At 45.2% G+C, this 23,232-nt stretch overlaps 1 protein-coding gene across 2 annotated transcripts in view; it reads left to right on the forward strand.

The window, feature by feature from the left end:
* The window catches only part of LOC140389768 (solute carrier family 12 member 9), a 120,117-nt gene extending 98,126 nt beyond the window's left edge, over positions 1-21,991 (forward strand). The window contains exons 9-11 of one of the 2 annotated variants that reach the window (XM_072474276.1): positions 2,759-2,933; positions 18,810-18,956; positions 19,099-21,991. In XM_072474276.1, the coding sequence (XP_072330377.1) occupies positions 2,759-2,933; positions 18,810-18,956; positions 19,099-19,940 (1,164 nt within the window). In that variant the 3' untranslated portion in view covers positions 19,941-21,991. The remainder of the gene's footprint in view (positions 1-2,758; positions 2,934-18,809; positions 18,957-19,098) is intronic. The other variant, XM_072474274.1, reaches the window with a different exon arrangement.
* The last annotated feature ends 1,241 nt before the right edge of the window (positions 21,992-23,232 follow it).

Here is a 23,232-nt window from a genome sequence, read left to right on the forward strand (position 1 = left end):
AACATCTTAGCTGTAAAAGGACCAGTGAAGTCCACATGTACCCCGTATGTACCACATATTGGCGCACCCTGTTTTCAATGTCCCTGTCTAGGTCCGCCCACCAGATGTAGCTACAAGCTTTCTTGTTTTTGTCTGGCCCGCGTTGGCACTATGTAATCTTTGCAACAAGAGCTCTTGGGCAGGGGGTGGCACTACCACTCTGGAACCCCAGAGTATGAACTCATTTTCCACAACTGAGTTAATCGTTGCAAGTAAGATATGGTCTTAATTGTTCAGATTTATGGTGGTGTAACCCGGTTAAGGTCACTCATTTCACTTTGGAGAGAACTGGGTCCCATTGTGTCCAGTTCTTTGTGGACGGCCGAAACTGGTATGGTTTCCCCTGCACCGATAACAGTCATCTTGGGACTTCAGGTGGCGTTATGTAGGGGGAGGACATGCATGAGGTGGCTCTCGCTAGGGTATTCCAAAAAGTTCAATGCGAACTTGCTTTCTTGAGGTACCAGTAGGGGCCAGGTGACTTATGAGGGGAAATATCTTTTTTGATCAGCCAGAGGAGGCGGATTCCTTTGAAAAGAAGCAAGGGCTGGGTGCGGATTGATTGAGGTTTTTGAGAATTTTGGATCTTGGGGTTGGATATGTTGATTTGTGGAATTGTTGGGGCTCCTTGCTCATGTTTGCATTACTCTGTTGTTTGGGTTGCATGGTTTGTAAGCTGGACTTGGTTTGCGGGTTTAATTTTGTATGGGTTATTGCTCTATTAGTTCTAACTGTTGTGAAAAGCTCCCTGTTGGAGTACTGTGTTTAAGGGTTTTTTATATTTGTGCCTTTTTGGTGTAAGTATTTTTCTTCACCCTGAGCGGGAGCCTTCCTGCTAGCTGAAGAGTTAGCTAACGGGAGCGATGCTGAGGGGTTGACTGCAGCTCATTCTCGTTTTTGGTCTGTTTGGAGTTAGGTTTATTAGAAGTAGGTTTCGCTGGTGTATGTTCGCCTTACTGTTTTTGTATTTGAGTGTAGTAGTGTCCGAGGGCAGGGAAGAGGGGGTTGAGGGGCAGGAATTGCTTTCTGACCATGACTGTTGATTTTGTTTAATCTTGTTAGTGGGTTTGGTGGTGGCTATGTTAGGTGGGCCTGGCGTCTGTACTTTCTATGTAACTGTAGGATAATCTTTGTTGGTCGAAATTACTGACTCCAGATTGAGGTGGGGAGGGTGGGTGGGTGGGGCACCCGGGTGGGTGGGACACCCTCAATTCTTTTTGGTCACCTGGAATGCCAGAGGGTTTCATGACCCAGTGAAAAGGTCGAGGGTATTTGCTCACCTTAAAAGTTTAAATGCCGATGTGGTGTTTCTGTAAGAGACTCTTATTTGCGGGTCAGAGACCAGACTAGTTTGCAGAAGGGGTGGTGGGACAAGTCTTTCATTTGGTCTTTGATGGTAAGACCTGGGTTGTGGCAATTTTAATCAATAATAGGGTTAAATTGTTTGCCATTAAAGTCTTGGCTGACACCAATGCTAGACATGTTATTATCTGTGAGTCTTTGGCGGGCACCTCATTAATGTCTGGTTAATGTCTATATTCCAAACTGGAATAATAGAGGCTTCATCAACATGCTTCTGGTTTCCCTCCCTGATTTGGATTCACATTGGCTTATTTTTTTGGTGGGTGACTTAAACTGTGTCCTGGGCCCCAGGATGGATTGGTCCAGGCCCAAACCTCTAACTACATCAGGGATGCAAAGGCGTTGTTGGTTTTCATGGAGCAAGAGGCAGGGGGCAGATCCATGGTGCATTTTGCACCCGGCTGATAAAGATTTTTCTGTTTTCTCCCATGTCCACCAGATATACTAGTGTATCAACTGTTTTGTGGTTGGCCCTGCCTCCCTTAGGTGGAGGGGGCAGGTTACTTAACGATTGCGATTTCGGACCATGCTGCACATTTTGTTGATTTGGCACTAGAGTCACGTCCCTCCCAGCGTCCGCCATAGATGTTGGATACGGCATTATTAGCGGACAAGAGATGTTGTGAACACATATCCACCAGCATTGGGGAATATACTAAATTTAATAACAGTGTCTCTATCTCACCTTCTACATTGTGGGAAGCCCTTAAGGTGGTTACCGTGGGGGAGGTCACTTCCTACAAAGTAGACATGGGAAAAGACTGCGAGGGTGAAGCGTTAAAGGCTGGTGGACTCCATCCTTGAGGTGGACCATCAGTACTCGCCTCCCGCAACCCCAGAGTTGCTGGCGAAAAGAAAAAGCTGAAGACACAATTTTAATTATTATCAATGGATAAGAAGGTGGAGCAACTTTGTTGTTCGAGGGGTGTATATTATGAGCACTGAGAGAAGGCCAGTCACCTTTTAGCTCACCAGCTGAGATGACAGGCAGCTTCCTGGTGATTGTACTGCCAGGACTCGAGTGGCAGCTTGTTTTAGGCCCCGTCTCGGGTCAATGTGGCATTTGAAACACTTTTTATCAGGATGTTTATAGATCACAGCCCTTGGCGGTGAGCTCAGCATGATGGATCTTTTGGATGGGTTATCCATCCCAGTGGTATCTACATTTTGAAATTTTTACCCCAAATACAAGAGATACCAAGAGGACACCCAGTAAATAACTGCCTTTTATTTAACATTTCATTCCAGACAGATTTTTTAAAAATCCTAGCTACTAGTGTATGCTGTAAATAGATTCCTGCAGTAATTAAATTGATCATTTTACTTCAAAATCCTGTATAAATACTTGTGTTTGCAGGTTAGAAAGTACCTTCTGATGCTAGATGTTCGCAAAGATCATGTCAAGTTCTGGCGCCCACAAATTCTGCTGATGGTTGCCAATCCTAGAACGAGTACTCAACTGATAAGTTTCACAAACGACCTAAAAAAGAGTGGATTGTATGTGCTAGGTCATGTGCAAAAAGGAAATTTGGGTAAGAGGTGTTTTTTTTTTTTTAGTTTCGTAATGCTAAGTGAGAATCCTGAATTGTTTCAGTCTTTGAAAGTTTCAGTTTTTAAAAAAGTTTTGAATGCTTTTGCTGCATTTTTAAGTTGGCAAAGACGAGAGAACTTCATAGAATCGTTTGGCCCACTGCCTGATTATCCATTTCTCCTTTGAAAGTTACTGTTGAATCTCCTTTCACTGTGGTTTTTATTCAGTGCATTTCAGAAAACCAAATTCTCACCGCCCTCCCACAGTTCCTTTGCCAAACAGTTTAAAACTGTTTTCTGTTTCTGCCTGCATTTTAATTCTATCAGACCTCCTCGTAATTTTGCATGGTTCTGTCAATTGTTGCTCTCACCTTCTCTGTTCCAAGGAGAAGAATCTCAGCTTCTCTCTCGACTCTTATTGATGAGGAATGGAACATCTCTTTTCTGTCTATTTTGAGCTGAAGCACTGCTGCATCAAACGTAATATGGGCCAGATGCAGAGTATAAAGTTCTCTCTACTCTGCTTTGACCATAGGATAGAAATCCTACAGTGCAGAAGGAAGCCATTCGGCCCATCGAGTCTGCATCGGCCCTCTGAAAGAGCAACCAACCTAGGCCCAATCCCCCGCCCTATCCCGATAACCTCAACTAACCTGCATATCTTTGCACTGAGGGAAGAAAGCCTCACAGACACTAAGAAAGTGCAAACTCCACACAGTCACCCAAACCCAGAATTGAACCTGGGTTCGTGCCGCTATGAGGCAGCAGTGCTAACCACAGTGGCTTCATGCCAACCAAAAAGAAGAACAACCTCCACTGCACTTTTGGCCTTTCTGAATGTCAACTGAGGATCGATCAACGGTATTTTTATCCTTCTCTATTTAACACTCTGGTGTGTCCCGTTGCCACTCCAATACTGGAATATTGTGCTTCCCTCACTTTAATACATCAATATTTTTCCATGCCTTAATGAAAGTTTCTGACATACCCCATAACATTCACTAACATTTGTTACATTGTTTCCCTGATTGTTTATCTGACATTCTGTAAATATACCAAAATATACTTTGGTTCTGCTTATATAAATGTATCTACTGCCATTAATTTCTAGTGTTTGATTTAAACAGTGTCTTTTTATACCAAATAAATGTACGAAAATTATATTAGCATTGCGGTATTTAGCATTGAAGGAGATTTATCTCACCCATCATGCCTCTATCCGTTCTCTGTCAGAGCTATACACTTGGTCAAAGTGTCTGCTTTTTCCTCCTATCTTTTCATATATATTTTTGATTTACAAATATTTATCCAGTTCCTTTTTCAAAACTGATGATTTTACTGCCACCATAACCATAAAAATAGATGATAGTTACAGCACAAGCTATTCAGCACCATCAGTTCATGCTGGTGTTTACTCTATATTCAAGTAGATCAATGTTTTCTTTAACTTCTGTTCACTATACATGATCAGCTAGGTGCACTGTGTGGCCCCCTTTAACGTTGATGCATGGCCCCATGCGTGCACATCTTCAAAGAGAACATTGCTTCCTGCGAGACCTGTTTGTTTCTAAAGCAGAACATTCTGATTGTTGTGTGGCCAGGTACCCATGCAACTTAGCGGGAACATTGAGGCAAATAGCTCTGTCATATTTACCCACCCTCTTTCCCTATCCCTTCAAATCCTTTTCCACATCCATTTATCCAATCTCATCATAAATATTGGCATTGTTTATTTCCACTAACCCTGGAAGTGAATTGCACAACCTTACAGCTCTGTTCTGGTCAGTCATTCTTGTGTACCATATTTGTAATCTCCTTTCCCATTTTGGTGATGAGCTTAAATTTATATCCTCGAGTCACTGATTCACCAACCGATGGAAATAGCTTTCCCGCATTTACCTCACGGAACCCAGTCAAATATCCTCTTGCCCTCTGTTCTAGTGAAACACCCAACTTTCTCTATTCTTCCCTCATAACTAAAGCTCTCTATTTTTAATGAATTTATTTCTTCGGTACCCTCTAATCTTAAATCTGTTATAATATGGGGCAGTCAGAACTGGACAAATATTCTTAACTATGACCTAGTCAATGATTTGTATTAGGTTTAGTATTATCTCCGTGCCTTAGTACTTTATGTCCTTGCTTATGAAATTTAGCACCCTTTTTATCAACTTATCCTTTGAACCCCTAAATGTGCATGTCTTTCTCACTGGCCCTCTGCTCCCTTGAAAGTCTTCCTATTTAGTGTGGGTTTCGTTTTTGTTCGTTTTTTTCTCTAAAAATGTATGACCCCCATGTTTCAGCACATTGAATTCCATATTCTTTTAATCTACGTGATCCCAAGCTGCATACAATTCCATATAATCCCTACAGTGCAGAAGGAGGCCATTCTGCCCATCAAGTCTGTACCACCCCTCCGAAAGAACACTCAACCTAGCCCCAACCCCACCTTATCCCCGAAACCCAGTGCATTGATCATGACCAATCCACCTAACCTGTACATCTTTGGACTGTGGCAGGAGCCTGGAGCACCTAGACACGGGGAGAACATGCAGACTCCGCACAGACAGTGACCCAAGGTGAGAATTGAACCTGGGTCTCTGGCGCTGTGAGGTGGTAGCAGTGTTAACCATTCACACAGTTAACTTCACTATTTTTGGTGTATGCAAATAATGATGCCCCCCACCCCAAACTTCCCCATACCCAAGTCCAGCTGAAACAAGCACTTGTGCCAACATTGATGTTTGGCCCAGCGATTTCTGCTTACATGCCTTTAGCTGAAAAATGTCCAGTAAGAACCATTTTCTGTCTTTGAGCCAACTTTCTATATATGTACACTTAATACTATGTGGCACCTTGTAAGATGCCTTTTGCAAATTAATATATCCCACACCCATCCCATTCCCTTTATCTATGTATTGACATTTCCTCCCAAAAATGAATTAAAATTATCATACACGATTTATTCTTTCTAAATTCATACCGGCTGTCCTTCATTATCTCCTGCTTTTAAGAGAATATTAATTTCTGCCTCATCGGAATGATCTCAAGAGCCCAGTTTGAACGGGCAGCAATTATTCCATTTATCCCCCTTCTATCCTTTCTTGAACAGAACTGTTACAGAGGTCTTTAGACATCCTTATGCATTAGTTCCGAGGATGATTTGATTGTGTTTAGAGCTTCTTTTGTTTCTTCTGTGTCTTCATAATCTTTGGCCTGCAGCCTTTTCTCCTTTGAATTCTATTGATTTTTCCCTCCCCGCCCCAGTAATAACACTTATACTGAAGCGTGTTTATTGTCCCACATTGTTTTCCTTTCACTCTCACTGCCATACGTTCTGTGCAAAGCACTTACTTAATTTCTTAATCTTATTACCATCACCTTTCACCTTGCGCCATGATCCCTTTTGTCATTTAATCTGGCCTGTCTCCCAGAATGAATAAACTGTAATTCGGGAAAGTAAGAATACTGGTCCAATCTGATGATCATCCAAAGCGCTGCTGCCCAAGGCTTAACTCAACAACTATCGCTCCTGTGCTTACTCACCTACATTGGCTCCTGGACAAACAATGTCTTCTCATTCTTGTTTTCAAATCCCTCCATAGCCGCATTCATCCCTATCTCTGAAATTTCCTCCAGGCTCACAACCCACCATCGCAGCACCATCCCAGATCACTGTGCGGTCAAAAAGGCCACCTGGCGGCTGAAAAACAACAAGGCCTCTGGCGCAGATGAAATCCCCGCGGAATTATTAAAATCTAGCCGAGATGCACTCTGGACAAGAATCCACAACCTCATCACCCATGTCTGGAAGGAAAAGAGCATGCCGGATTATCTCGGACATGCCTTCATTGTGACCGTCGTCAAGAAAGGAGACAAGTCCGACTGGAAATTACAGGGATTTCCCAACTCTCTGCCACGGGAAAGGTCATCGCGAGACTACTCCTCAAACGGCTCCTCCCAGTGGCTGAAGAGCTCCTCCCTGAGTCTCAGTGCGGCTTCTGCCCATCAAGAGGCTCAATAGACATGATCTTCAGCTTGCGACAAATGCAGAAAAAGTGCGGGGTGCAGCATCAACCTCTGTACATAGCCTTCTTCGATCTCGCAAAGGCCTTCAATTCTGACAACCACGAGGGATTGTGGATAATCCTCATCAAATTCAGCTCTCCACAGAAATGCGTCACTATTCTCTGCTTGCTCTGCAATGATATGCAAGCCATGATCCTCACCAACAGAATCACCACAGCCCCAATATGTGTCCAAACTGGGGTCAAACATGGCTGTGTTATTGCACCTTTGCTCTTCTCCATCTTCCTTGCAGTAACACTCCATACTTCACCTTGTTACCTTGAAGCTCCCTGCTGTAGTGGAGCTAACCTACCGGACAAACGGGAAACTGTTGAATCTCTGATGCCTCTAGGCCAGAACCAAGACCACGCCAACCTCTGTCATTGAGCTGCAGTACAGAGACGATGCCTGTATATGCACACAGTCAGAGGCCGAGCTATAAACCATCATTGACGCATTCGACAAGGCATATGAGAGAATGGGCCTCAAACTAAATATCCAGAAAACAAAGGTTCTCTACCAGCCGTCTCCTGTCACAGAAAACTGCACCCCCCCCCCCCCCCCCCTCGGACTATGAGTGAGCCCCTGGGCAGTGTGGATAATTTCTCATACCTCAGGAGCCTCTCGGTGCGAGCAGACATTGACGATGAAATCCAGCATCGACTGCAATGCACCAGCGCAGTCTTCGGACGCCTGAGCTACAGAGTGTTCGAAGACAGTGACCTCTAAATCTAGCACCAATCTCACGGTCGATAGAGCAGCCGTGAGCCTCGCTCTCCTGTATGCATCAGAAACATGAACCGTGTCCAGCAGAGAACTCAAATCTCTGGAGAGATATCACCAACATTGCCTCCGCAAAATCCTGCAAATCCACTAGTGGGATTGGCGTACCAACTTGAGCCTCCTCGCCCAGGCCAATATCCCCAGTATCGAGGTACTGGCCACGCTTGATCAGCTGTGATGGGCGGGCCTCGTTGCCCTCATGCCCGACACAAGACTCACAAAACAAATGCTCTACTCCGAGCTCCACAATGGCAAATGATCACTAGGAGGGCAGAGGAAACGCTACAAGGACACTCTGAAAGACTTCCTAAATAAATGCAATATCCCCATTGATATGTGGGAATCGATTGCCTTAGAACGCACAAACTGGTGAAGAAGCATCCGCCAAGGTGCCAATCATCTCGAGCGACGTAGGGTGGAGCAGGTGGAGACCAAGTGGAAACAGCGGAAAGAGAGCGCAGAATCCAGAGCGTCCCACCCACCTCACCAAACACCACCTGCCAAACCTGTGGCAGGGTCTGCGGATCCAGAATTGGACTATTCGGCCACCGCAGCACCCACCTCCCTGGAGTGGCAGCAGGTCCGCATCGATGCTCAGGGACTGCCGAAGAAGAGAGATCTGTAATGAGGTCAGCAGACAGCATTTATGCGGGCTTCACTTCTTTCTCACATCTCCTGATAAAACCTCTCATCGTGTTTGGAAGAATCCAAGAGAGTGGCATCTCATTGAAAAACAAGATGGCGCCGGAGCGTGGCGATTCTCTCTGCGAGCTCTCTCACACAAATTCTCTTCTTACATCTGCTATAACCGTGCTAATTTCTTAAAATTTACTATCTGATTGAGCTGCACAGAGAAAAATACTTTTCACTGTATGGCATTTGTGACAATAAACAAATCCATCCATCCAACCTCCATACCTTTTCTCTTTGTGGCAGACTCAGAGATATAACAGCTAGTTTTTGCTGTATCTCCTTTGTTACTTGAGGGAATCTATCTAGTTTTTATTCCAATCATTTCCTGTTTCCCATTCCTTGGGCGGGATTCTCCCATTCGGCGGCAGAGTGTCCACAGCGACGGAAATGCCGTGAACGGGCCGCTGGGAGTACCGATTCTAGCCCCTACAGGGGGCCAGCACGGCGTTGGAGCGGTTCATGCCGCTCCAGCCTCCCATCCCGGCGCGAACTGTGCACCGCGGGATGCGTGCATGCACAGTGGCGCCGGCTTCAACGAGGACATGCGCAGTGGCGTCGGCACCAACCCGCGCATGCGCGTTGGCCTCCCTCAACACGCCGGTCCCGACGCAACATGGTGCGGGAGTTCAGGGGCAGGCTTGTAAGAAATTAGGCCCGGGAAGCGAGAGGCCGACCCGCCGATCGGTGGGCCCCGATCATGGGACAGTCCCCATCGGAGACCCCCCCCCCGACCCTGCGCGCAAGAGTTCCCGCCGGCTGCAACCAGGTGTGGACGGCGCCGGTGGGACTCTTCCGTTTTAGAGCGGCCACTTGGCCCATCCGGCCTGGAGAATCAGCGGCCCAGCCGCGTATAGCGGCCCGCGACTGGCGTCGCGCTAACCGTGCCGGCGTCGGGCGCCGTTGCGGGGATTCCCCAGCGCGGGGCTGGGAGAATCCCGCCCATAATGTTCGAGACCAAATTCCATTTTTTCCAGGTCCCTTCTAGCTTGCAACTTTATTTTGCACCTACAGCTTTTGCAGTAATAGAGGTAATCATAGACTGTCTGCTTTGCAGTTCTCAGCCATTTTATAGACTTGTGTGGTAATGTTGCAGTACATTTCTGCTGCCAATAAACTCTGAAGTGAGCCATGTAAATAGCACTTCTCCAACTCATGGACTTGTAGATGTGATTAAAAGACCATGCTTCACAAAATTCTGATGTTTCATAAATACAAAATGTTAACTTTATTGTAATATGCAATCTGCAATGATATTTTGAATGTCAAAATTTGCAATGCCTTCAACGACAGTACATTGTGCAGCACTTAAGAGGAGCTTTGGACATCTACTTTTACATTTTTATTAATAACCATCCTAGAGCTCTGTGTGACCTTGAAGCAGATTTATCATTGTAGTTTTAGGAGGCATTGTGGAATGGCTCACTTAAGTGTGAGGAAAGTTTTTTTTTTCTTACTTATATTCAGCTGTTAAGAAAAGCCTTCCATAAACTAGAATGCAGTAACTCATTTTATTTAACTAGTTTCTTATGCCAAAATCTGCCTATGATTTTAAATGGAGTGTATGGGAGAAAACTGAGGAGGTGTTCTGGAGCAGAGGGTAGAGTCCCTGCCTCCAAGCCAGAAGCTCCAAGTTCGAGTCACACCCCAGGACTTTATGGTCAATGAAGGTGTGTTCACAATGCAGACAAACAGGTTGAGTGTGTCAACCTGTAAATCCTTCCAAACATGCCAATGGCTGGCGGTAAGAGCAGGAGAGACTTTGGTCAAGCCACACTTGATGTCAAATGGTGACCCTCAAGCTATAAGCTGTTCCAAGAATTACTAGTTATGGAAACAGACAAAAGTATGCCTTAGTGCACCACCATGTGCACCATGAAGAGAATTGGAATGGAATACTGGAGAAGGATATTTCTATACTGCTGTAGCCTGACAAAACCAGTCCATCAGGGAGTCCTAATTTGAGATCGAGTATTTCACATTTTATTTGACTAGTTGGAGAATTTCCTGAGACAGTGGTAAATTTTCCAATGTTGAAAATATTTGACCTTAATGTTGAATCATACAAGAAAGGGGGAAGCCATTTGGTGCTTATGCTAGTTCTTTTTTAAAAAAACTATCAGTTTGTCCTACTAATCTGCCATTTCCCTTTTAAAGTAAATATCCACTTCCCTTTTGAATGTTGCTATTGCATCCCCTTCCTCAACCTTAAGTATTCCAGATCACAGCAAATTGCTGAATATATATATAGATTTCTCTAGTGAACACAGTCTTCCCTATGTGACTCCATATAGTTATGAGCACTTCTAAATCATCCCAAAAGTTTCTTTGCTCTGAGGAAAACAACCCCAGCTTCTCCCGCATCTCCGTATAACTGAATTCCCTCCACTCTGGTCCCGTTCTGATAAATCATCTTTGCCATGACGTTTCTGAAGTGTTGTGCCCAGAATTGGACACTAGTCTGGCTGAGATCTAACCATTGATTCATGAAGCTTTAACTTCACTTTATACTCTGACTCCATTCATAAAGCCAAGTATCCAATCTGTTTTTTGAACAGCTTTATCAACTTTTCCTATTACCTTCAAGGTGTATGTAAGTGAATCCCTCGGACTCCCTGTTTCTGGCCCTCTTTAAAACCTAGTTTATATTGCCTCCTGTCATTTTCCGTCTGAAACCAGGGGCGAAATTCTCCGGTATCGGCACGATGTCCGCTGACTGGCGCCCAAAACGGCGTAAATCAGTCGGGCATCGCGCCGCCCCAAAGGTGCAGAATGCTCCGCATCTTGGGGGGCCGAGCCCGGATGAATTTCCGCCCCGCCAGCTGGCGGAAAAGGCATTTGGTGCCCCGCCAGCTGGCGCGGAAAAGACATCTCCGGGCAGCGCATGCGCGGGAGGGTTAGCGGCCGCTGACTGCATTCCTGCGCACGCGCAGTGGAGGGAGTCTCTTCCGCCTCCGCCATGGTGGAGACCGTGGCGAAGGTGGAAGGGAAAGAGTGCCTCCACGGCACAGGCCCGCCCGCGGATCGGTGGGCCCTGACCGCGGGCCAGTCCACCGTGGGGGCACCCCCCGGGGCCAGATCGCCCCGCGCCCCCCCCCCCCCCCCCAGGACCCCAGAGCCCCCCCGCGCCGCCTTGACCCGCCGGTAAGGTAGGTGGTTTAATCTACGCTGGCGGGACAGGCATTTTAGCGGCGGGACTTCGGCCCATCCGGGCCGGAGAAACGCCGGGGGGGGGGGGGGGGGGCCCGCCAACTGGCGCGGCGCGATTCCTGCCTCTGCCGAATATCCGGTGCCGGAGAATTCGGCAACCGGCGGGGGCGGGATTCACGCCAGCCCCCGGCGATTCTCCGACCCAGCGGGGGGTCGGAGAATCTTGTCCCAGCTCTCTGCATTAAATTTCATCTTTGTTTGTCCATTTCATCTGCTTGTCTATGTCGTCCTGACGTCTGTAACTGTTTTCCTCAATTTTGAGATGATGCCCTCTATTCAGAGCACTGTTTAAATGTGGACATGTGGGAGTCACCACTGTATCCTCCACTCCAGCCTGCTTTTGGGGTCTCAGACAATTTTTTTACCTATGCTGCCACTGTCCCTTTAATATTGTGATCCTCAGTTTAATGAACAATAGTATTATTTATTAAATGCTTTTTGAAAGTCTATTTATGCAATATGAACTCCTCCATAATCTTCAAGCCATCGCCATCACTTGACCGAATAACTCAATCAGGTTCGTCAAACACACCTTGCCGTTAACAAATCTTTATTGGTTGTCATTTACAAACCACGTTCTTCTAATTGATAGTTCATTTTTTATCTCTAATTATTGTAATCACTCCACTGCTGGCTGACCATTTTTATTCCTCGTCCTTTTTCCAACAGGGATGCAACATTTGCAGCTCTCCAGTTGTTTATCACCATTCTATTATCCAACAGTAACACAGTAACATCTCTACCTTGAGCACTACCAATTGTTTCACTACCCCTATCTATTATTCTACCCAGACCCTTGATATGTAACATTGGCAGCACCTTCTTTGATAAAAATAGATACATTTAGTTGCTTTTCCATCTGCAGTTTCTGGTCCTTGATTGGCTCATCTTTCCTTTTGATTACCCTGTTTTATGTTTGTAAAAGCCTTTATCATGCTCATATTTTGTCTCATATTCTCTTTGCCTCACTTATTTCCTTTTTCTGTTCCCCTCTGGACTCTTTTTTTCAGCTTGACTATCAAAGTTCTTTCCGTTTCGCATTAAAGTCATTTTATTTTTCTATTATGAGAGTCCTAGCTTGGGTGCACTTCCTCGCTGCCTTTGAGGAAGGTGAGTAATTTGTCCCTGAACTATATCTCCTCTTTGAAGGCCACTTGGTGCCTATTTTCTCTTTTACCTGTCAATATTTGTTTCCGATCCACCCTTTTCAACCAACCAAAATTAACCTTCTTTCTATTCGAGTATTATCAGATCGGATTGTTCCTCATTAGGAGGGCAGTAGAGCGGAGCTGCTGATTGGCTGTTGTGGGGAAAATTTGCATCCGTGCATTGCAGTCACTGCATCCAAAAGGTGGTTTGTGGAGGAGCTGTTGTCAAGTGACAGTTAAACCCAAAACACTTCTTCAGTGTTTCCCTCCCTACCTCCTCCTCTAACCAAAAAAAAAAAGACAATCACTGTAAGGATCCCAGCCGAGTAAAGATCAAGAGGGAGACTCGAGGGCAGGTAGAAGTAGAAAGAAGTTGAACTGTGACGTCACAGCCTGCAGGTAAGTGATTGGCTGTGACTGGTAAGTAGTTTTTCTTTTCCCTGAGGTGTTGTCATGCAGGGCGCAGTGGTTGCTGAGTGAGTGCTTGCTGAGAAGGGGAGTAAATTTAAAAATTTTTTTTAAAAATTACTGTTGGGAGTGTAAAAATGGCAGGAGATCCCAGACCCATGTTATGCTCCTCTTGCTCAATGTGGGAGTTCAGGGACGCGGCCGATGCTCCTGACTCCTTCATGTGCGGGAAATGTGTCCAGCTGCAGCTTCTGTTAGACCGCATGATGGCTCTGGAGCTGCGGATGGACTCACTTTGGAGCATCCGCGATGCTGAGGAGGTTGTGGATAGCACGTTCAGTGAGTTGGTCACATCGCAGATTAGGATTGGTAAGGGAGACAGGGAATGGGTGACCAAAAGGCAGAGAAAGAGCAGGAAGGCAGTGTAGGTGTCCTCTACGGTCATCTCCCTCCAAAACAGGTATACTGTTTTGGATACTGTTGGGGGAGATGACTCATCAGGGGAAGGCAGTAGTAGCCAGGCTCATGGCACCGTGGCTGGCTCTGCTGCTCAGAAGGGCGGGAAAAAGACTGGCAGGGCTATAGTCATAGGGGATTCAATCGTAAGGGGAGTAGACGGGCGTTTCTGTGGTCGAAAAAGAGACTCCCGAATGGTATGTTGTCTCCCGGGTGCACGGGTCAGGGATGTCTCAGATCGGCTGCAGGACATACTGGAGGGGGAGGGTGAACAGCCAGTTGTCGTGGTGCATATAGGCACCAACGATATAGGAAAAAAACGGGATGAGGTCCGACAATCAGAATTTAGGGAGTTAGGAGACAAGTTTAAAAAGTAGGACCTCAAAGGTAGTAATCTCAGGATTGCTACCAGTGCCACGAGACAGTCAGAGTAGAAATTCAAGAATAGTCAGAATGAATACGTGGCTTGAGAGATGGTGCAGGAGGGAGGGGTTCAGATTTTTGGGACATTGGAAACAGTTCTGGGGGCGGTGGGACCATTACAAATCGGATAGTCTACACTTGGGCAGGACTGGAACTAATGCCCTCGGGGGTGCTTTTGCTAACACTGTTGGGGAGGTTTTAAACTAATGCGGCAGGGGGATGGGAACCAGATTAGGAAGTTAGACGTCAGTAAAGAGGCAGAAACTAAAGCCAGTAAGGTACTAGATAATAAACTCAATGTGACTAAGGGGAAGAGTAGATAGGGAAGAGATGATGAACGCAAAGGGACAGGTGGTCTGAGGTGCATTTGTTTCAATGCGAGAAGTGTAGCAGGTAAGGCAGATGAATTTAGGGCTTGGATTAGTACCTGGGAATATGATATTGGTATTACTGAGACTTGGTTGAGGGAAAGGCAAGACTGGCAACTAAATATCCCAGGGTACAGATGCTTCAGGAGGGATAGAGAGGGAGGTAAAAGGGGTGGAGGAGTTGGATTACTGATCAGAGATGATATCCCAGCTATGATTAAGGAGGGCACGATGGAGGATTCGAGCACTGAGGCAATATGGGTAGAGCTAAGAAATAGGAAGGGTGCAGTAACATTGTTGGGACTTTACTACAGGCCTCCCAAAAGCGAGTGTGAAGTAGAGGTACAAATATGTAGACAGATTATAGAAAAATGTAGGAGCAATAGGGTGGTCGTGATGGGAGATTTTAACTTCCCCAACATTGAATGGGCCTCATGTAGTGTTGGAGGCGTAGATGGAGCAGAATTTGTAAGGAGCATCCAGGAGAGTTTTTTAGAGCAGTATGTAAATAGTCCAACTCGGGAAGGGGCCATACTGGACCTGGTATTGGGGAATGATCCCGGCCAGGTGGTTGAAGTTTCAGTCGGTGATTACTTTGGGAATAGCGATCACAATTCCGTGAGTTTTAGAATACTCATGGACAAAGACGAGAGTTTCCTAAAGGAAGAGTGCTAAATTGGGGAAAGGCCAACAATAACAAAATTTGGCAGCAGCTAGGGAATGTGGATTGGGAGCAGCTGTTCAAGGGTAAATCCACTTTTGAAATGTGGGAGTCTTTTAAGGAAAGGTTGATTAGAGTGCAGGACAGATATGTCCCTGTGAAAATGAGGGATAGAAATGGCAAGATTAGGGAACCATGGATGACGGGTGGAATTGTGAGACTAGCTAAGATGAAAAAGGAAGCATACATAAGATCTAGGCGACATAAAACTGATGAAGCTTTGGAGGAATATCGGGAAAGTAGGACAAATCTCAAACGCGCATTAAAGAGGGCTTAAAGGGGTCATGAAATATCTTTGGCGAACAGGGTTAAGGAAAATCCCAAAGCCTTTTATTCGTATATAAGGAGCAAGAGGGTAACTAGAGAAAGGATTGGCCCACTCAAAGACAAAAGAGGGAATTTATGCGTGGAGTCAGAGGAAATGGGTGAGATTCTTAATGGGTACTTTGCATCGGTATTCACCAAGGAGAGGGACATGACGGATGTTGAGGCTAGGAATGGATGTTTAAATAATCTAGGTCAAGTCGGCATAAGGAAGGGGGAAGTTTTGGGTATTCTATTCAGCATTAAGGTGGACAAGTCCCCATGTTCGGATGGGATCTATCCCAGGTTACTGAGGGAAGCGAGGGACGAAATAGCTGGAGCCTTAACAGATATCTTTGCAGCATCCTTGAGCACGGGTGAGGTCCCGGAGGACTGGAGAATTGCTAATGTTGTCCCTTTGTTTAAGAAGGGTAGCAGGGATAATCCAGGGAATTATAGATCTGTGAGCTTGACGTCAGTGGTAGGCAAACTGTTGGAGAAGATACTGAGGGATGGGATCTATTCACATTTGGAAGAAAATAGACTTATCAGTGATAGGCAGCATGGTTTTGTGCAAGGAAGGTCCTGTCTTACAAACCTCATAGAATTAAAGTGACAAAGTTAATTGATGAGGGAAGGGCTGTAGATGTCGTATACATGGACTTCAGTAAGGCGTTTGATAAAGTTTCCCATGGCAGGTTGATGGAAAAAGTGAAGTCGTATGGGGTTCAGGGTGTACTAGCTAGATGGATAAAGAACTGGCTGGGCAACAGGAGACAGAGAATAGTGGTGGAAGGGAGTGTCTCAAAATGGAGAAAGGTGACTAGTGGTGTTCCACAGGGATCCGTGCTCGGACCACTGTTGTTTGTGATATACATAAATGATCTGGACGAAGGTTTCGGTGGTCTGATTAGCAAGTTTGCAGATGATACTAAGATTGATGGAGTTGCAGATAGCGAGGAGGATTGTCAGAGAATACAGCAAAATATAGATAGATTGGAGAGTTGGGCAGAGAAATGACTGATGGAGTTCAATCCAGGCAAATGCGAGGTGATGCATTTTGGAAGATCTAATTCAAGAGCGGACTATACGGTCAATGGAAGAGTCCTGGGGAAAATTGATGTACAGAGAGATCTGGGAGTTCAGGTCCATTGTACCCTGAAGGTGGCAACGCAGGTCAATAGAGTGGTCAAGAAGGCATACAGCATGCTTGCCTTCATCGGACGGGGTATTGAGTACAAGAGTCGGCAGGTCATGTTACAGTTGTATAGCACTTTGGTTAGGCCACATTTGGAATACTGCGTGCAGTTCTGGTCACCACATTACCAGAAGGATGTGGATGCTTTAGAGAGGGTGCAGAGGAGGTTCACCAGGATGTTGCCTGGTATGGAGGGTGCTAGCTATGAAGAAAGGTTGAGTAGATTAGGATTGTTTTCGTTGGAAAGACGGAGGTTGAGGGGGGACCTGATTGAGGTCTACAAAATTATGAGAGGTATGGACAGGGTGGATAGCAACAAGCTTTTTCCAAGAATGGGGGTGTCAATTACAAGGGGTCACGATTTCAAGGTGGGAGGGGGAAAGTTTAAGGGACATGTGCATGGAAAAGTTTTTTACGCAGAGGGTGGTGGGTGCCTGGAACGCTTTGCCAGCGGAGGTGGTAGAGGTGGGCACGATAGCATCATTTAAGATGCGTCTAGACAGATATATGAACGGGCGGGGAACAGAGGGAAGTAGATCCTTAGAAAATAGAAGACTGGTTTAGACAAAGGATCTGGATTGGCGCAGGCTGGGAGGGCCGAAGGGCCTATTCCTGTGCTGTAATTTTCTTTATTCTTTGTTCTTTGTTCGTTCTTTTCCATTACTACTCGAAACTTAATGGTACTGTGATTTCAGTCATCAAATGCTCTCACTAGCATGCAGTATTTGTCTACTTCTTTCCTTGGAGCTGGATCAAAACAGTTTCCTTTCTCCTTGAGCAGGAAACGAGCTGATTGTGGAAGAAAGTTTGCTTGTGAACACTTCAGGAATCGCCACCGCCATAGGCCTTCTGTGCTTTTTTTCTTGCTTCCATCCCCCAATCTATGTTACAATGAATTAAGTCTCTCATTACAACTACGCTGTTGTTTTTACATCTTTCCCTGCAAATTTACCTTTCTATCTCTTTCCCAATATTTGGTGGCCTGTCGTATTCACACATCAGTGTAACAGCTCCTCATCTCCCCAACTTTAACTAAATAGATCTTTGAATTCTCAAGCACAACATTTTCTTCCCGTCATATCGCACCGCCCCCCCCTTACAATTATTTTTGTTTATTTCTCCTGCTATTCCTTCACTTCTATCACCATTTGATGTTGAACTAATTTCTTCATAGTTTCAAAGTAATCCATAAAAAAATAAAGCATCTGTTTTATCTGGAGTGACCACAGGGCAAATAACTAATCATTTCAAAAACAAAAAGTGTACTCTTATTACCACATTGCATTTTGCACATAACCTTGCTGCATATGAAATTGTCGGTGCTGATTTATGGTGACAACATGATGTACGCCATTTATATTGCTGAGCCAGGTTCTACAAAATTGCATTTGTTTAAAATATATTTCATCATGCAGCTGAGATTTGATAACTTGATTTGTGAAAAGATATAAACCTTCCCAGAATTATTGCTATTGCACATATTTAATCCAGCAAACCCCATGTTTGGTGCTTGGTCCCTCCTGAGACCTGTCTCACAAATAGCAAATCATGTGGTGTCTAGATTGAGCCTGTATTTTTTAGTTGGGTCAGGAGTCCGATGAAAGGGTGTTGAGACTTGATGAGTCTGGGGGTACCCATGTTACGCAGCTCGTTGTTTGACTTGGTGACATTTGTAACCACCATGTAGATTACCCAAATCCAGTTTAGTGTGAATATTTAATAAACTAATTGCTAATAAAGAAAACAAATTACATTGCATATTGTCATGGCATTGAAGCTCTGCTGTTGGCCACCATAAGGCAATGAATTGACATTAATCATACTGGGCAAGACAGATAATTCAGCAGTAGCCAGAAGGGGCCAGTGGTTCCCTTGCAATGTTTCTCATACACCACAAAGAAATACATCAGTTTTGAAAATATTTAACCAAATATCTATTGCATTTAATATAAAATGTCTGGTGTGATTCCAGTTTGCATTTCACAAATGTTCGAAACATTTGCAATGGTTTGTCATGATTTTTTTTGTGTAAATGTAAGGCAAATAAATGTCTTTATAAAAATAAATGGCATTATTATTATGTTCTGGGTTTTTTTTTTCAGATGAGATGGCATCTGACCCTCTTCAAGCGCAGTATGATTCCTGGCTGAGCTTAGTTGATGCACTGAATGTAAAATCATTTGTCAGCCTTACACTCTCTGACTCAGTACGTCACGGAGTTCAGCATCTTTTATTCATCTCTGGTCTAGGTAAATAACCCACAAAAAAAATCAATTCCATTTCAACAAATATTCACATTCATTTAGTTTATTTTTCGATAGCTAGTTAGGACAAACGTCCATCCGTATTTCTCCTCCTGTTATAACAAATTTATTCTGGCCTGTTTTATAGGTGGAATGAGACCCAATACCCTCATCCTGGGTTTCTACGATGACTGTGTTCCTGAGAATGGTTTACAACAAATCCCAGCATTTTCATACAATAGCTCTTCTATCATGAATGAACAAGATTGCAGCTTGCAGCCTAATTTTCCTCCAGCCAGAGATGCTTCATCTCCGAAGGCATTGTCAGGCAAAGAGTATGTGGCCATTATTTCTGATTCCATCAAAATGTTAAAAAATGTTTGCTTAGCCCGATACTTCTGCCAGCTGAACAAAACCGAACTATTCAGTCGCAAGAACTATGAGATCTCCATTGATGTGTGGCCACTCAACACGCTTCGCCCTGACAGTGCTAATTACGTTGACACTTGCAGCCTGTTTCTGTTACAAATGGCATGTATTCTTAACATGGTGCGCTCCTGGAGGTCGGCAAAATTGCGTATTTTTCTCTGCGTGGAATCTGGAAACAGTGTTGGGGAGCAGGATAAAAAGCTGAAGCAGCTTTTACGGCAGCTACGTATCAAAGGTTCAATTAAAACTCTGCACTGGGATAGTGTTGCTGCCCTTCACTGGCACAAACAGATGGATCAAGTAGATGGCAGTGAGGGCAGTTTCGCAAATACCTTCCCATCAAATGCAATGAAGATCTCAGATGACTATTTGATGGCCGTAAACAAGATGATTTCAGAGCAGGGCGCCCATCCAGCAATTCGGTTTCTTTACCTGCCACGGCCTCCTGCTGACGTTACGCTGCATGAAAGGTATCTGGAGCAGCTTGATATCATGACCAAAAACCTAGGGCCCACTCTGTTAATTCATGGAATTAGTGCAGTCACCAGTACAGATCTCTAGATCATCCATTGATTGTGGAGGTTAAGAACACTACCATACAGAGTAGTTAATATATCAAAGAGGTAGGATTGGAAAAGTTTGTTACGATGAAAATAAAACCTAATTGTACAATAGGTCATATTTAACCTGAGCAAAAGCATTGAGCTGCATTGCCATTTTCTTCCCCCCTTATTCTTCCCACTCTTCTCAAAATAAGAGAATGGTGTTATGTTGTCAGTCTATCATTCCACGCACACACACATCATCAAATTAACCAGATCACCAGATTTGATGAACCTTGGAAGTATTGAATGCTTTTGAAAAGGGCTCATGGAGCTGTCAACATATCTTGAGTTTTGTTCCACCTCCAGAACAAGCAACAAAAAACATTCATGCAAATTTTGTGCATTTTTTTCCTGTACTTTCCTTAATCAAATATTGGGTTCATGAATGGACCATCTAGGTTTTATAAATGTGTAAAGGGATATATTTTAACTTGGCAACAATAATCTGAGACATTTAGTTGAATCATTGCTAAGTTTGCAGGTCACCTCCTGTAATCTTAGATAGGATATTGTTGTTCTAGAAATTATGGTATTTCAAAATGTGAGAAATGCTAAGTTTATTATTTGGAAAATGGTTCTAAGATTTGGTATGGACTCAAAGTACATGTTTAACTGTGAACAAAGAGTGCTAATTTTAAGGATAACGCCTTTTTGTCTACATCTTAATGGTGTTTGAGTGTTTATCATTTTTGCCATGACATTTTGATTGTGTTTCTATGAATTTCTTTTTTTAGGAAGATTTTTCTGACCACCTCTCCAATGATAAGTTATATTGTCTTCACAACATAGAGGGGGGCTGGATTTCAGGATTTAATCTTGGCGACAGGGTTCTCTCCCATCAATTGCAGAGCTGGCAGAAAACCCACATTGTCAGGCACTTAAAGTAGCCAGCATCAAGACTTCCTCAAGCTTTATAACTCCAGGGGTGAAAATAGCACCCCCCCCCCCCCCCCCCCCCCCGAGAACTGCCAGCCAGTCAGAAGCCAACAATTCTCCATTACCGATAACATCACTGGGAGCAGGGACATCATTAAGGAGGAGGGTGTGAATGCCGAGAGGAGGGGACAGAGGCAAAAACAGTTGGCTAGATTTCACCCCCATGACAGATCCCTCAATCAGCCCCACCCCCCCTCCCCTTATTAAGTACAACAGGCCAGTGGGTCAATCTGACGGGATTTGTTGGGCAGACCTCAGCCACCAAATTCCAGGCGGCTCAGGGATGTGTTCTTAACATCCCACCGGCAGCGGATGACTTTCTCACAATGGCCCCCTTCCCACCTCTGACTTAATCACGGGAGCTTTTCCCACTGCTGGGACACTGATGCATAGCCTCTTCTGTGATTAAGTGGGGTCGGCCGTTATGTTTCCCACTGCAACGGGTTGGATTAGATTCCACCCATCTTGCTGACTCCAAACTATCAGGGCACTGGATTACATGCATCACAATAGAGGCTGTGACTGTAGTTCCTAAAATCATTTCTACTGGCTTAAAGATTGTAGTCAAGGATGCCCATGATGCCTACGTACCATGGAGCCTTGGCACCATGTACATCATTTTAATCAACATATCCAGTAATTTGCAAGCATTTCATCTTGCAGACATTAACACACCTTGGGCGAAATTCTCCACCAACGGCGCGATGTCCGCCTACTGGCGCCAAAAACGGCGCCAATCAGACTGGCATCGCGCCGGCCCAAAGGTGCGGAATGCTGCGCATCTTTGGCGGCCGAGCCCCAACATTGAGGGGCTAGGCTGACGCCGGAGGGATTTCCACCCCGCCAGCTGGCGGAAATGGCGTTTGTTGCCCCGCCAGCTGGCGTGGAAATGCGGCGCATGCGCGGGAGCGTCAGCGGGCGCCGACAGTTTCCCGCGCATGCGCAGTGGGGAGAGTCTCTTCCGCCTCCGCCATGGTGGAGGCCGTGGCGGAGGCGGAAGGGGAAGAGTGCCCCCACGGCACAGGCCCGCCCGCGGATCGGTGGGCCCCGATCGCGGGCCAGGCCACCGTGGGGGCACCCCCCCGGGGTCAGATCGCCCCGCGCCCCCCCCCCCCCCCCCCCCCCCAGGACCCCGGAGCCCGCCCACGCCGCCTGGTCCCGCCGGTAAATACCAGGTTTCATTTACACCGGCGGGACAGGCAATTTCTGGGCGGGACTTCGGCCCATCCGGGCCGGAGAATCGAGCGGGGGGTCCCGCCAACCGGCGTGGCCCGATTCCCGCCCCCGCCCAATCTCCGGTACCGGAGACTTCGGCGGGGGCGGTATTCACGGCGGCCAACGGCCATTCTCCGACCCGGCGGGGGGGTCGGAGAATGACGCCCCTTGTTTCCTGATTCAGAATGAATTCACGAATGGTGCCAACTACCAGCTGCACAAAGTTTAAAATTGGCAGATTAACAAATATTAAAACACAATCTTCAATTAGCCTGAGCAGCCTAGGCTGATGAGCTGCATGCGGCTTATTGATCTTCATTTGTCCATGTTTATAAAATCGTAAGTGCTAACTCAAACTCTATGTATGCTAAATTCTGTTTCCTTTTTTAAAAATTAAAAAATAGTTTAATACTAACCATAAGCTTGAAGTTTAAAAACATGTGATTTGCTTTTAATTGTTCACAGTAGGAAATCAATTGTTACCAATGGCACTAAGTGATTCTAAAGATTGAAGTACCACATGTTACATGGTCTACTGTGTTGCTATCGCAGTACTTCCACTGCCAGTAGACATATTGTACCTCAGCAGGGCTTGTATGTGAGCCGATTTGAAAAATGGGCCCAGCAATTTTCCTGTTTGTATTAATCAATGCACAAGAATGTAGTATATCCAAATACACCGTCCAGTACATTAGGCTGGTTACCTGCCCACAGATGTTGGCCTTCATCTGGCAGAATGGTGATTTTGAAGCCCAGATTTCTGTTACTATGTAAGTTTGTACAGTGGAAATATTGAGTGTATTCCAATTTTATGGATATCTTCCAGTTAAATGTTTGTCTACCTGAATGTATAACTACTTTTGTTGAATTATACATTTTTATTATCTTTGTAGATTTTATACTTGTTTCCTGCTTGACAGAGAGTGAAGTAATTTATCTTAAAGCTGCTCTTTTTTTAGTACTTGGAAATTCATAAAAATGCCAGGTAACTCTCTCTCAAAAAATACTCCTTTTAGACCTGAAACTTACCAGAATTCCTACTTAGTACAGCAATGTCATATCATCATATGTATCCAGTTTAGAAAGTCTGAATTGCT

Source organism: Scyliorhinus torazame, chromosome 14, assembly GCF_047496885.1.
Source record: "Scyliorhinus torazame isolate Kashiwa2021f chromosome 14, sScyTor2.1, whole genome shotgun sequence".
Taxonomy (NCBI): Eukaryota; Metazoa; Chordata; class Chondrichthyes; order Carcharhiniformes; family Scyliorhinidae; genus Scyliorhinus; species Scyliorhinus torazame.